General features: G+C 36.9%; 1 protein-coding gene across 1 annotated transcript; it reads right to left on the minus strand.

Moving 5' to 3' along the window:
- Window positions 1-364: 364 nt before the first annotated feature.
- On the minus strand, window positions 365-15,042 carry sim2 (SIM bHLH transcription factor 2). The gene is made up of 11 exons (XM_053475890.1): window positions 14,613-15,042; window positions 12,243-12,325; window positions 11,616-11,705; window positions 8,095-8,203; window positions 7,863-7,948; window positions 5,007-5,206; window positions 4,455-4,561; window positions 3,858-4,005; window positions 3,186-3,348; window positions 2,023-2,413; window positions 365-1,862 (listed from the first exon to the last, which is right to left on the minus strand). The coding sequence occupies exons 1-11, from the start codon at window positions 14,785-14,787 to the stop codon at window positions 1,216-1,218; spliced, it is 2,199 nt and encodes a 732-aa protein (XP_053331865.1). The 5' UTR covers window positions 14,788-15,042; the 3' UTR covers window positions 365-1,215.
- Between the last annotated feature and the right edge of the window lie 515 nt (window positions 15,043-15,557).

Here is a 15,557-nt window from a genome sequence, read left to right on the forward strand (position 1 = left end):
GAGCTTCTGGTGAAGCTGATAACAGGAAGGCTTTAATTTTATAGGTCTCTGAGCTTTAATAACAGAGGATCAAACTGATCATGTGCGGGTATCAGGGGTGGGTGGTGGTGATTTTGAACAACTTCAGTGCCATAAATGCGGCAGAAAGTGCGCATGTCAATCACATGTTTTAAATCACTGCATTTTATATGTTTTTATTCTGGATTGTTAAATGCTCTGTACCAAGAAAGAGAAATATATCACAGGACGCCGGTTTGTATAAATAACCTGGTAAGTTGGATGGAGTGTAACAACTAACATAAATTAACAAACAACATTTGTCTCATTTCTTCTTTTTTTTTATTGAGATTTAAAGCACCTTATCAACATTTCCATGTATTTTTGAATGCAGTCTATATTTTATTTATGTTTTGCACAAATAAATCAATGTCAGAAATAAACTTCACATTATTTCTTGGTGATCAAGCAGAATTTTTTTTTTTTCTGGCTCGAAGTTAAATAGGCTATTTAACTTTAAACATGTAGGTTGTTTTTTTTAGGCAATACAGAATTTGAAGCAGGATCTGGGAAATTACTAATTTATTCTCTTTATAAGACCGTAAGAATAATTTTAAAAACATATTATATTCTGTTGGTTTGTTCAAGCTTCAAATAAATCACACACAGGGAAAAAAAATCATTTTAATTCTTAATCAGTACATTTGTTCTCTCTCTTTTCACATATTATGCCCATTATGCTATGTGTAAACTTTGAAAATTGTATTTCTTTAAAGGTCATTGGTGGGTGTTAACAGTCTGTGCATCACGCGACAATGACTTAAATATAATAACAGGATTTAATCAATTTTTTTGTTAAAATCAAAGCTACAGTGAGATTAGTTTTCAGTTCACATTGAGCGAAGTGCTCTTGCATATTCAATTGCATGTTTGCTCAGCAACGATGAGGCCATTCGAACGGAAATCCCAGATAACTAACCACAATTCACAAAAATCCACGGCTCTGTTGTCTCACCATCACGCTCACTATTGGCTATGCGGTTTGCAAAAATAGAAAATATTCAGTACCTGAATAGTAATGTGTCGATCCATGCATGCGAGTCTAGTGCTGGTTTACACGAGAACCCCTGTGTCTAAATCTGTGTTCGCTCGTAACCTGCTGGCCACAAGAGTTTTAGCGTCTTGGTACCTGACCCCTGACATTCGACCCTGAGCATGTCACCTCTCGTTGCTGATGATGACCGAGGTGCCGATGTAGTGCGGAATTTGGCCATGGTTCTCGGGGGAAGGGTGGGAGGCAGGGCTCTGTCCCCTGTACAAATAGGGATTGAGTTCCTCTCCCCGATAGCTGCAGCTGTCCGTCAGGTGCCCAAGTGAATATGGCACAGCTGGGAAGGAGCTGTGCTTAGCCAAAACATGGTGAAAATTTAGAGAAACGTATGGAGCTTGTCCCTTTAGCACTGTCCTGTCCTCGCCCCTGGTGGCATCGCAGTGCCCACGCGCTGGTTGCTGCTGCCCCTGGGGGTTATACGGACCCTCGGTCATGTGCAACCTGCTTTTCTGTTCCATCATCATCTGCATGGGAAGGTTCTGGCACACACGTGGTTGATCATAGTTGCTCTTACTCAACAGCCTGCACGGCACCGTCATCTCAGCCCTCTCCGAGGGGTCTTTAGTGAGTTTCCTGGCCTCCACATTTCCTTGTATAGGATTGTGAAGATGGTTCTGTGGTCTCGCGTGGCTGATGGAAAGATGCTCGTATGGCTCCTCTTTGAAGCGGCTGCTCGGTCTGGAGGAAGACAAGCAGCTGCTGAAGTTTTCATGAAGAGAATCACCAGGAAACCTCCTGGTCACTACTCCACAATCTGCAAGATACAATGACACAAGGCACCAACATTTCGAAATCAGAAAAACATGAATATATATATATATATATATAAAATAAATGTTATTGTTATTATTATTATTTCTTTGCCTAATGTCAACACGATATTCCTTTAGAAGGAAGACTTCTCTTGCTCTTACCTGCATAACTGTTGCCGTACGATGTGGTGTTGGGGCTGCCGTTGTGTAAAGAAGGTTTGGTGCCGAGTGTGTGGGGATTTATATGGTGTTTGGGGGACCCTGTGTTGCCCCAGTGTTCGTCTCTGTGGGCCACTGAGGCTGAGAGGAGCTGGCACTCATCCTGCTCCGGGGAACTCGTCACTGGCCTCAGCTTCCTGCAGTCCTCACGCAGGCGTGTGTGAGCTTGTGCGCACGAGTACGCCAGTGGCAGACTATAGGGCAGCATCTCTCCCGACTCAGGGTTGGACAGTGAGACGGGACTCTTCTCCTGCCTGACCGAGAGGCTGCATGGAGGACTTGACTTCCAGCTTCCTCCTGGAGGGGATTCTAACTTATCAGGAGGCATCGAGAGCTGGAATGGAGAAAAGCGTGTAAAAAGTCAAAACAGTACCTCAAGTTAAATTATTCCAACCCTGAGCACAAATAAATATTTAAAAGGAGTAAAGCATGAATTGAGTAACAGTGTAGTTTCAGGGACACTGTGTAATATCTCCAGACCCTGGTTTTAAAATGATCCGCCTCTTTAGATTTTATATTCATTCTGTGTCATTCAGGTGTCTTATAAAAAAACCTCCAGACAGCTTGTTGCCATGAACGTGCCATTTAACAGGTGATTTTGAAACTTGACACTCAACAGTTTTAGACATGTAAAACTTATGACCTTACATAAATGCAAAACATTTTGTCAAATGCCAACATGTATGACCTTAATTAAGCTTACTTTTTGCTTAATTTTTGAATAATTTTTATGACAGTTTATGTATGCTTGTGCAGGTCACCTCTGGCTTTTCCATAGATGACGAAGGGAAACCTTATTTTTTATACGCCGGGGAACAAACAAGACAACAAACTGAGATAGTACTGTACTTTATACAGTACTATATCATGTAACGTCATAGATTTTATTTTATTTTTCAAAAATAAATATTAGTTCTGCACACTTACGTGGTTGGGTTGGTTAATTGTGCTGTGATAAAGGCATTTATTGAGTAATTTGTAGACATCATCATAAAGGGTGGATATAATTCTGAATGGCACAGTGTGTCTATCCGATTGCATCTTTGCTTACATTTGAATTTGTATCCCTGCATGTCTGGGTACAGTACGTGACAGTGCTGTTGTACCTGTGGATATGGGGACGTTTTGGGTTTGGTTTTGACTCGGGCTGTCTTGGCTTTGAACTGTTTGCGTAAGTCCTGTGGGGGAGAGTGGGAGCTCTTATAGGACAGGGCTGGTCTGGCCCTCATCTGCTCCTGAGACAACTGCAACTCCTTATACTCAATATCTCTGTAGAATACACACACACACAACAGGGTTAGTGAAGGGGTTTAATCCAGCTGTTTTTATGCAAAACAAAAGCCTTCATGGCAACAAGAGAACTCCATTACATGGCGGCTTTAGTGATGACTGAGTCTCCGTAAGGAGAAATACTGTATGCAGGAAACATTTTACAGCCACTGACCCCTTAGCATACAGATTCTCAACATTTCAACATATCATTTTCTAACCATAATCCACCAGGGTAAATATAGCGCATATTGGGCATGAAATTAACACCTTCCTATAAGAAAATCATTAGTGTCACTGGAATAATTCAAAATGTGTTTAGTCACAAACCGAATTAATTAAAATAATTAAATATTAACTAAAGCAGGTTTATAAAATAATAATCATGCCGTGAAAAAAAAAACAGATCAGAAACTCAGTCTTGGCACACAAATAACCCCTTAACATTTTTATACGGCGTTAAATATGCGGAAATATAAAAGAGATTAAAGGTGACATCAGGGACTCACGTGAGAACGTAGTTGACGCTAACGATGCAGTGTGGCCGAGAAGAGCGGCTGTTGTGCACGATGGTGGCGTAACTCTGGACCCAGACCCAGCCGCCATGCTTGGACAACATGCGGTAATACTTTGTGGTGACCTGCCCTTTCACAAGTACTGCAACGAGGGAAAAGAGAGAGCGAGTGAGTGAGTTCACGATACACTGCCATCCTCTTAGCGAGAACACTCGACTCTACTACTCCGGTTTCTCCCACCCCGGTGTGCTCATATCCCTGTTTACTTAATATCCTTGTTTCCACGGTGACGGCATGAATCCGTGGAGAAATGCATACGTCTAATAGAATACATACATTCATGGCCGTAGTCACAGAAATCCAAGGAACGTGTTGCTGCCAATCATTAAAAGTGTTCAACAGTTCATTTAATTCCCATTAACTGTCTAATGCTTCAGGGTCCATACTGTATATGAATATAAGTGTAGTACAGAACTTAATATTTATAATGATACTTTTAGCAAATAATTTAGCTTTACATAGTCTTGTGTGCTGTAATAATTTGTCTTCACTGTAGTCTGGTTCATTTGATCGGGTCGTGCAGGGACTCACGTAAGTGGTGTGCATATCTCAGGTGGAACACGTCACAGCCGTGGACATGCTGGTACAGGGTTTTCTCTATCAGGTCCTGCGGCTCATACCCGGTCAACTCGGCCACTCTGGCATGGAGACAGAGCAAAGTGAATTTTTTTAATTAATGTTGAAGTCATAATATTCATAAAGTAAATTGCATGCATTTTGGAATTGGGTTACATTTAGGACTTATTTACTCTAGATTGGGAAGGGAGGATAAACTTTCCAGGTATTTCGATATGACAATTGTTATTTGGAAAATATTTGCCATCACAACCAATTGGAAAAATCTGCTCCAGAAACGGATATGAAAAACATCTGATTTGTTCAGTACAATTTGCTGAGTAAATGTAGCCTATGTTTGAATATGCAAAATCGCCTTCACGTTCAGCAACACCTTGAGAGCTGTGAACTTTTCAAGAGGCTTTGCTACATTGATCCAACAATGTCACACGAGGGGTCGGGATTTGACCAGACTTTACCCGTGATGATGATGATGATGATGATGATGATGAGTTTCATAGTTCTCACCTGCTGTCGAGGAAGATGAGCTTGAGGTCCAGGCTGGCACGGAACATGAACATGTTGCTGTGGAGTTTGATCTCGGTGATGCCGCTGGGAGGCAGAGAGTGACCCACAGCCACCAGACCCACGATCTGATAGCAGGACTCGTAGAGACACACCTCCATCACGTATTGGCGGATCTTTAGGTAACCGCTGCAGTGAATCACCTGCGTGATGACACACACATAACAAAACAGACTTAGGATTGTCTTGCATGTTGTAAAGTTTTGTAATTTAATAATAATTTATCTTTACTTTTGCTTCTGAAAAAAATTACATAAGTCTATTAATTAAAGATACGCAAAAGGTCATTATCTGCTAAAAAGCATCTGCTAAAAAGAATCTGCAGTTTCTGTATTACAATTAACAATTACTATAAACAATCAATAATCCTAGATTTACTGTACTAATTTCAAGCTTGTTTTTATCACCTTTATTTGCAAATCATTTTGTAGTACAAGTGTAAATTTCAAGAAAGAAACAGAATAAAACAGTTAAATGCTTGATAGTCAGAACTATGTCTAGAAACAGGTTTGCATATAATTAACTATATGGCTTTATGTTTCTAATATGAACGGTGAGATAACATTTCCTTTATTTAAAAACCCATATTGGCTTAGATATAATTTTTGTAGTGAACATTATTCTATAAAATACTATAAGTTTTACAAACAGGAAGTTACATCTTATTAGGTATTCTAATGATCACAGGAAGAAGAAACATAAGTTCTTTCATTCTTTATTACTTTGTTTTCAGTTATATTACATTATTAAAAGTCCTTTTTAAAGTACTGAAAGAAACCTGTTGCTCAAAAGATACAATTATAAATTGAAAGTAATGAATAAGTAACATAGCTTACAGCATTTTGTATTTAATAATTTGATGTTTTTAACTCATTGACCAGCTAAAAATATAAAAATATAAATAAAAAAAAAGGAAGATTTCAGAATAAAAATATAATCTTGTTTCTGGATACATTTATGAACGGTTACATTCATCTTTTCCTTTAGGTAAAAACAAACTTTCATAAATGTGAAAGTTATTATGGTTACTATTAATTAAGTAAACAAATGTCATTAAAATAAAGGTTTAAGATTTACAAGGGATAAATGTCATGGCAGTCACGGAATCTCCCTAAAACCATGTTCAGCGTTTCTGTATCCATGACACTAAATCCAAATCGCCTCGGCTGATTTTACTCTCAGATTCTTCATTCAAATCGAGTCAAATGAATGGAGTAAGAGTAAATTCCTTTCTTCTCCAAAGATGTTACTGTGCGTGTAGGTCAAACTGTTTCGAAACGAAACTTATATTCTTGCAACAACAACAAACAAAAAAACTGACTAAATATAATGCATGCAACTTATTCTTGACATTTACTCCAAGTAGAAGAATGTGTGTTGTACTGTAAAGGCTATCCATCACATCACACATACACACACACTTTCTCCCACTGATCCTCTCCTCTTCAAGCTCACCTCTTGTAGTCTGGAGAGCAGATCTTCCTGCGCAGGGGATGTGCTGATGGATGAGGGAAGATGTGTGCATGTGTGTGGTGTGTGCGTTACGTGCGTATGTTCTGTCTGCACTTATTTCGGTCAGATGAGCTCTGCCTAGGGTCTCAGCGTTCTTAAATAGGACACACACACGCTCTCGCCAGGAGAGACCTGTTAGCCTCATTTATCTGGATCTGTTGCGCTGCATCTGAATCCAGCACATGATTCATTCTCTCTTTAACATACCAAGCTTGTTTACTGCCAATGTAAATTTCAAACAAATCTCTAAAAGCAATCGGGACGATGATTTATGAGTGAAGGAAGCCGCGAGATTTTCCCCCAGCGCTGCTTGCGTCCGTGCTCACGCGAGCAGAGAGAACAGGAACCAGCTGAGGTCAAGGGCTGTGCGAGCTGTTAGACATACATGAGGGTCCATATTCTTTTGATAAAAACAAAACGATTTTTTTTTTACTACATTTTATTTATGTAGCTTGCCATTTTTTGTTTTGGTATTTTCACGATTTTTACTGTTGGTTATTATCATACTACAGGCCAGGACTAACTGTAATCTACTCTCATATCTAACAAAGTATGTTTCCGCATACAATGTTCACTGCAGAAAATGTCATATTAGCAAGTGAAATATTCTCGAATCTAGCAGAAGTATCTATAATTTCAAAGAATTAAATTACCACAAACAAAATATACGATTATTAATTTACAAAATTATAAAGTGAATTTCATTTTCTTCTATTCACGAAAAATTTTGCTTCTTTTAAGAAATAAATTCCTAAAACTTGCAAAATCACCTGCCAATAGTACAAGAATTTTTTTTGCTTAAAATTTTTGAAAAAATATTGATTGCTTTGGTTTGTTCTAATCTTTTTTAAAGAACATTTAGATAAATGTAACTGTATTCAAGATATTTTTTCCTTCTATAATCTCATAATTTTTTTGGCAGTATAGAAAGAGAGCAAAATGACTCATGGGATTTTTAGTTCTCGTCTCCAAAAAAAACACCTTTAGGAGTTTATAGCGCTAGGAAACTTAAAAGCGACACCCTATCTCATTTTGGACATTTTGGTATTTTGCATCTGCAGTCCAATTAATTAAATTAATTATTATTAATGCTACTTATAACTTAATATGCAAAAGGAACGCACTGTCTTTTACCCTTTTATTGTTCTGCAAGTAGGGTAATTATACTGATTATATTCTCAGTCCTTAAAAATGTATCCAAGTGCTCTAAAATCGTGTACAGTGTCTATAAGCTGTTGCTCTGGGAGGTGTGTATGCGTTCCTCAGTTAGAGTGAGTGAGCGATTACCTTGTAACCACCGCACGTCAGCCCTGCGTTCCGCTTGGCTAATACACACTTCATCCTGAGGAAGAAGGATCGCTCCATCTCGTATTCTGAGACACACAAACATGACAGATCAGCGCTGTGAGTGTGTGTGTGTGTGTGTGTTTGTGTGTGTGTGCTCATATTCATGCCTACGAGGGTTGCCTGTCTAATAGACATGGATACATATGTGTGTGTGTGTGTGTGTGTGTGTAACCTGGTAGAAAGTGTGGGTGAAGTGGCTGATGAGCACTCAGCACTGCAGTCATCTCGTCATGGTCAGACGGGTGGATGTATTCAAATATGCTGTTACCTGTCAGCTCAACCTGTAAGAAACCAGACAGAGAGGAATTACAGAATCCGTAGAGAGAATACATCCTACATTTGTCTTCATTGTTTTGGTTGTGTTTGGGGTAATCATGCATTTCATTAATCAGATTACTACCATTTCTTTAAAGAAAAAAAATGGTAGAACTTTTTAGACAAAAAAAGACATTTTTTTTTTCTTTTTTTTTTTTTTAAGATCAGGATTAGTCGTAATCTCTGACATTTAAGAAGATTACCTCAGCTCAAAGAAATGTCTATTTAGTGTGTGTGGGTGTGGTACGGTGTTGGTGGTGGGCCTAATGCTAAGCTCCCAGTCCCCTGAAATTGATCTATGTCTCATTCAAAGAAGTCCAGGCTGATTCAGTTGTGCTCTAAAAGAACACTGACACCAGCCAAAGCAAAGGGTTAACGTCTGGGGGGAGAGATGATTTGCATGTGAAAACAAAAGCCGAGTGCAGGGCTGGACTTTGATCTATTTTGCTGCGCAAATTAGCAGGGCAGGTCGGAGACGGCGAGGGCCACCGCTCGCCACTTCAGCTACAAATTGCTTTCTAAGCAGCTGCGGCTCAGGATCTAAGCTGAGCTTTGTGGGAGCTGCAGCTTAGTGAGGCGTCCGAATACGCAGCGTCAATATGAAGGCATGCAAAGCACACAAGTCTACACACACTGATGTTTTTAGGTTAAGATAGCAGTGGTTCACTGAGGTGTGATTTCATGATTTTGAACCTCGTGTGCGACTAGGATGTAAGTCATGATATTTCTCTATATCAGTCAAAAACTGTAGACACATCTGCTTATGGAAATTTTTTTCTTTTAATTTTCTTTTACTATTCTAACTACTTTGGTAAAATACTAACAATTATATATATATATATATATATATATATATATATGTTGGAATTTTACATGAGGTATATACATAACGGTATAAACATCACGTCATCAGTGCTAAATCCACAAAAGTCAAACAAATCAATTCTATTATATTTCATATTTCATATAATAGAATATTATTTCGTCCTAGAAGAATTTCTCAGATGTTCTCCTAATTACAGAAAATAACTTGTTTTTGTGGAAATCATTTAATTTTAAATAAAAACTGCTTATTATAATATACATTTGGATTTAGAAATAAATACCGGGACATTAATATCTCTGGTTACATTTACAAATCATGTTCTTTTTTGCTTTTTTTTTTTATTTTTTCTTTAAAAGGTGCTTTAAGACCATAAAGCAGTATTTACTTTGAACTACACAGTATTTAAAGTGCACAAGCTTTTGACTGTTAATATACACATCCAAGTATGATTGTGCACCATATATTTGAATGCTCAATAGCTGGTTTATGCAGGTGTCTCAACATAAACTTATTAATTTGCATACTACTGTGTGTGAGCAGTCTACTATAGGTAGTGCTGATTTGAGTAAAGTAAAAACAGCATCGTATTTTAAAAGTACCTTCCAAGGCCAAAAACTAGGTGTGTTACATGAGTGATTGTGTGTGTATGTGTGTGTGTGAGAGAGAGAGAGAGAGAGAGAGAGAGTGGTGATCTGAGGAATGTCACCTATGTCAACTACACCCAACACATGTTCTGCATACCGCAGCTTTAATTTCTCATTATTTCTCATCATTTTAAAACATGAATCGGAACAAAATTCCTTGTTTGGTTTCGGTCTGTTTCTTTTTAAAAAAAATAATTTAATCAAATTAAAATCACTTGAAGGTTGTTTTCAAAAACACAATCTCATGATGAATAGTTAGTCTTGGCTGTACTTGAAAGAATATTAATGCATTCAAATCAAAACTGTATTACTTTTTACTTTTAGTGTGCAGTACAACACATGGCGTGATCTCTCTCTCTCTCTCTTATACTCACTCTCACTCTCTTTCTGTCTCTCTTACATACAATCTTGCCTGGCAACTCTGAACACATCTAGAACAAACTTATATACAGTATACATAGGATACTGCTAAGTCCTAATTGAAATAAAAAAAAACCATTCACTTAGCCTAACACTAATGAATTATTCATTATTTAATATGAAGGTGAATGATATTTATATTCCTAAAAAGTACAAACAATTTAAAACACACTGAAATACAAAATCATGTTTTTTCATCTTTCTCATTACAGTCACATGCTTGTGGTTTTATATTATATATAATCCCTTAGAAGAAGAAAGAACATTTACTACTTGAATATGCTTGTAGTTTTTGGTGAATGAAAGCTAACAGACATTGCTTTTCATAATCAGCTTTGTGTCTCTCATTAGTTAGTCGGTTGGTCAATCTCTTCCATTTTTTAATTGAAACTCTATTCAGTTGATGTAAATGAAAAATGCTTGCAGCAAAGTGGACAGTATTACACATGCATGCAAATCGAATAAAAATGGCTATGCAAAGTTCATTGTATCATTGGTGAAAAGGTATTTTGCCATTTAGATTACCTGTAGGTCCTGCATATACCAGAGTAAAACGACTCCTTTTTTAGTTCTGAGGCAGGAAAGAGGGCGAGTCTTATTTCTTAAAGAAATTACCTTCAGGTAAAATGCTTTGCCTACATTTCCTTAAAGTCGTCCATTGTTTCATGGTTTGGTTTTGGTTTACAATGTAAGCACAAAAATGGAAATTACTGCTTTATAAAGAAATCTAGAATCTATAGTTTATTACAGAACTTTTACATTTTGAGCGGTTTAAGCTTATTGTGAAATACATTCATATACTAAAACACCTATAAAGATTTTCTTTTATATATATCATGTTAATGTAATTTATTGATGATGACATGATGTGAATTTGGAGACCAGCACAAACACAATGTGTATTACAGCTTCCAGGAATCAGAACTCCCACATCCCTCTCAGCGCAGGAGCTCTTAAACAGTTCTCAGAATCTCTCTCTCTCCCACTTCATCTGTTCAAACAGGAAAAACTACCAAACAAGCCATCACACAATGAACTGGAAAGGGTTACCTTTCTTTTCAAATTGTACATCTTCCATCTTTAAGCCTGACACATTAAGGAGTCCTCAATGGCTTTTCTATGTTGCCTTTTCACCAGTTAGCAGACTGAAGCTTACTCAACCAGATACACAACAGCTGAGAAATACTGACATTTGCATGACCCAAACCTCAGTGTTTTCAGTGTGCTGAGCAAACACCCCTTATGCTTTAACATCCCGCAAACTGGCGTATTGAACAAAAAACGGCCTAAAGAATCCCATCGGGACACACAGCACACTGCACACACCATCAGATAATGTTGTCCAGGGTGGACATTTACTTTCCATTGTTTCATTTATCACCACTGGGTGACAAATAAAATGAATCAAAGAGCATATCAGCATGGCCTGGTTACAAACGTGATCTCAGGTCATTTCTGAAGTTGGTTTATTCTCAGACATGGACTCACCTGTGATAAGCCAAGGTGAACTGAGGCCGTCTCAGAGATATACATGATTTTACCGTCAGAGGCGACAACAAACACAAAGCCATCCAGGGTCTAAAATAAGTTTTAAAAAAATTATATATATATATATGTAATACACATGTAATAAATCAACATAACATCATTATTATGTATTTCTGAATGCCAAGACTACAATAAAGAAATGCTGGCACTTTTGTTATAACATATTTGTATATAAGTGGTATTTCTTATATTGTCTAAATTGTTAAACTGTGAACTACTTTATGGAATCTCAATATAGACTTTCTATAGAATGCTGTATGTCTCACTGTTTTTATTAGTAAATTAAATTAAATTCAACATTATGTATACTCTACTTGAATGAGGCCCTCAAATCCAATATTGCAGACATTATAGCTATCAACAATATTATTATTATTATTATTATTATTATTATTAATAATAATAATAATAATAATAATAAGAAGAAGAAGAAGAAGAACAATAATAATATTTATAATATTAATATGATCAATAATAATAATAATAATAATAATAATTCACGTAATCACACAAACGTGTGTGTGTGTGTGTGTGTGTGCGTGTGTGTGTGTGTGTGTGTGTACTAACCTGCAGCAGGTGCGCTCCCAGCTCTTTGGCCACAGAGTCAAGCGGACTAGAGCGCGCCGCCTCGCCCCATGCCTCCCCCACACCTTTAACACACGCGCGCACACACACACACACACACACACGGATATTTAGCAGTGGTCACACGCCAAGGTTCTCACAACTGATTTTACCGGACTTAATAATAATAATAATAATAATAATAATAATAATTGTAGGCTGTAAATATAAACCCGCCTTTCAGTCAGACTGCACACCCACAGGTCATTGTCCTAGCATAGATTTGTCTAATAGGTATAATCAAAATGCAATTTCTTTTTCCTTTTTTATTAAATGCACTTATCCGGTTTGAATTCCCCAAACGGATTTTTGAAACGCGACTGACATTTATTGCAATCATGAGTCACTAGATGTGTAAGGGACAATATTTTCCCGTATTTAGAAATACTACAAAGCTTTGGATAGATATCTTTCATTTCAACTGGAAAGCAGTGCAGCACATCATTTATGGTTTGGACTATTGAGAAATAAAAGTTTTTGTCAGTAACACTAATGCAATCTCACAAATTAGACTGAAAAGCATGTACTGATTTGTGGGGAAAAATGACGCAATAAAATTTAAACTTCTAGATAGATAGATAGATAGATAGATAGATGTCCTTTCATGGTTTCTCAAACTATATATAGATATTGACTTGACTTATAGAAACATTTGCCTATTTAAGCGGGTGCGGGTCATATGCACCATGTGCCGCGTCTGAGCCATTTCTCACAGGATCTTTTAGCCCATCATCCAGTCTAAACCACATTTGCGCTGACACTCTGCCATCCAACAGCGAATAAAGTCATATTTTTGAATCTAAAAATTGTATTCAGCGTCTTTATGTTATTTTGGCCGTTTTCTTGGATAAACATAACTGTATTTAGGCCACGTCTATTAAAGCCACTAATTTGACTAAAGGATTATATTCTGCTCTTTTATTACGGGTAATTAACACTGTCACTGTGCTTGTGGCAAATCGTTTACACTGCTGGATAATTTAAGCGTTTAATTGACTTAGTGTTCAAATTCATTACATTTTAATGTAATTGTTTTCATTCCTGAATTCGGGAGAAATTAAAGTATCCACGACTTGTATTAGTGCGATCACCAATTTTCCAAGATTCATTTTCTTTACCTAACCACACTTAATATTTAATAATCATCTGAAGGTTTTAATAACAGCTATAAGCCGTTTGTAGAATTTTAGTTCAAATTCTTTTTGAAAGATTGCTAATACGAACAAAACAAAATATTTAAAATATCAAAAAAGCTATAAACATGTTTTGCAGTGTATAAATCTACTTTTCATTCATGCCGAGTTTATCTGGTGTTCTCCAGCACGCTGTAAGCTTGGCTTCTTTGCTTTGCATCTTCTAAGTGAAAACAAATGCAGTGGTTTTATTATTATGTCCCATTCGTTCCCCTTTGGAAGTTTGCATATTCATATATTATATTATATTTATTTATTTGTTTGTTTATTTATTTAATTTATTTAGATGTTCGTTTATGAATAGCATACTTTAAATATTTTTTCCCGCACGTTAATTAATCTAATGTTAATAACCTGTATAAACAAAAATCAGAATAAATACATGACTGAGGAATTAAAGACAATTATTACTTTAAAGCGAATTATTATATTACAAATGGCTATAATGTGTAACCTGAATGCTAGCGCCTGTTACACTGTACATTTAATACAGGGATATTTAATAAACACGAATTAAATCTTTATAAACTTGAAAAGATTAATCTCTTATGTTTTTTATTCCTATAGACTGATTCCTAATGCTTTAATATCTCAGTGGTAACTAAAGTGCTACTGTACTCGAGGAATGTATTTTGTAAACGTTCCTGCGTTTGAATCAATACAAACATGCAGGTGTTTAAACAGAACGTGTGTATTTTATGCCGATATCATTTTAATAAAAAAAGAGATTTGTTAATGTAAATTGATAGTGTGGAAAGTAGAACAGGCCGCTGTGTTATTATTGGAAACAATAAATTAACACGTGCATTTATTTTTAATGCAGGGACAATAAGTTCATTCTAAAATTGACAGATGATCAGGAAAATTTTTCTAAAATGGACAATATAAGTACGAAGGCCATTTTTGCTGAATTTAAACCATCGAGTGCAAACTAAATAAAATCCCAATAATACAGATAGTCAAGTGAAACAGGGGAATATACAGCTATTATAAATGGAGAGAATTGCTTATTTAATATAAAATGCCTATGTGCATTGACTATTTTTGACAATCAGTGATCTATAACCCATCACACTTTAATGGTAAACCGCTGTCTCAGTGTGTCTTTCTGAAACCTTACCGTCAGGAAACACGGCCCTCATCTTCAGGTAGCTGGATGTCAGTCTGATGATGGAGGCCTTATCCAACTGCGAGGTGATGGCCGAGGGCAAGGGTAGGAGCTTGGCAAGCTCGTAAAACTCTCCATTTTCTTTCTCTCGTCTTGTTTTCGCCGCATTCTTGGACTTTTCCTTCATTTCTGACACGTCGCAGCACAGCTTCGCATAATAAAAGCCCAGATGAAACTTTAGGTTTGCGCTCCGGTGGCACGCGTTCGCTCGGGACGCAGCTTCGAAAGCTGCAGATTCGTTCCTTCTGCTCTTCAGAGACTCATCGTGTGTGACGTGCGTTCTATTCGATAGTCTGCTTTTTAAATTGTGAATTAAACAATGCGCTCCAAATTACGCAAAGTTGTCAAACAGTGAATAGTTTAGAAAGATTAGAACAAAAACAGTGCGTTATACATAACACAAACTCCATCTTGCATTTTTTTTAAATCACAACACCCGCACACATCATTAATTTATACAGCTTAATGTGTTATTTTTGCAATATAATCGAGTAGGCTATTTACTGGAGCCTATATTACGCATGTACCCTACCAGGGCCTCGATAAAAAATGGGAAAAAAAAGTATAAGACTACATGCATTTTAAAAATCATGCAATCCATTAACTCTCCTGGATCATCTTTTTCCGGTTCCACTTGGTAAACCTGCCCATGGTGGACAGAACTTTTATTGCGGTTCGGTAAGTCTGTCCATTTGGTGATCGCAGTGTTTTAATAATGACAAATCCATCCAGAATAAGGTCGGGTTTTTTTTTTATCTTTGGTCAAATAAGATGTATAACGAAGCTCTTGTCATCCAGTGTGAGACTGCACAAATCATCCATGCTTTATGCGAATATCCCACTCCTTTAAAAAAAAAAAAAATCGCCGTATTAACACCTCGCTGCAGAAGTCGCTCC

The sequence above is a fragment of the Clarias gariepinus genome, chromosome 17, assembly GCF_024256425.1.
Source record: "Clarias gariepinus isolate MV-2021 ecotype Netherlands chromosome 17, CGAR_prim_01v2, whole genome shotgun sequence".
NCBI lineage: Eukaryota > Metazoa > Chordata > Actinopteri > Siluriformes > Clariidae > Clarias > Clarias gariepinus.

What these genes read in the sequence shown, in the direction of transcription:
- sim2 (XM_053475890.1), bottom strand. Translation starts at nt 14,787, where the DNA reads ATGAAGGAAAAGTCCAAGAATGCGGCGAAAACAAGACGAGAGAAAGAA. An exon ending in TGGGAGCGCACCTGCTGCAG is followed by an intron (nt 11,706 to 12,242) that starts GTTAGTACACAC and finishes AACTTATTTTAG; the next exon opens with ACCCTGGATGGCTTTGTGTT. An exon ending in GAGATATGCACACCACTTAC is followed by an intron (nt 4,006 to 4,454) that starts GTGAGTCCCTGC and finishes CCCTCGTTGCAG; the next exon opens with TACTTGTGAAAGGGCAGGTC.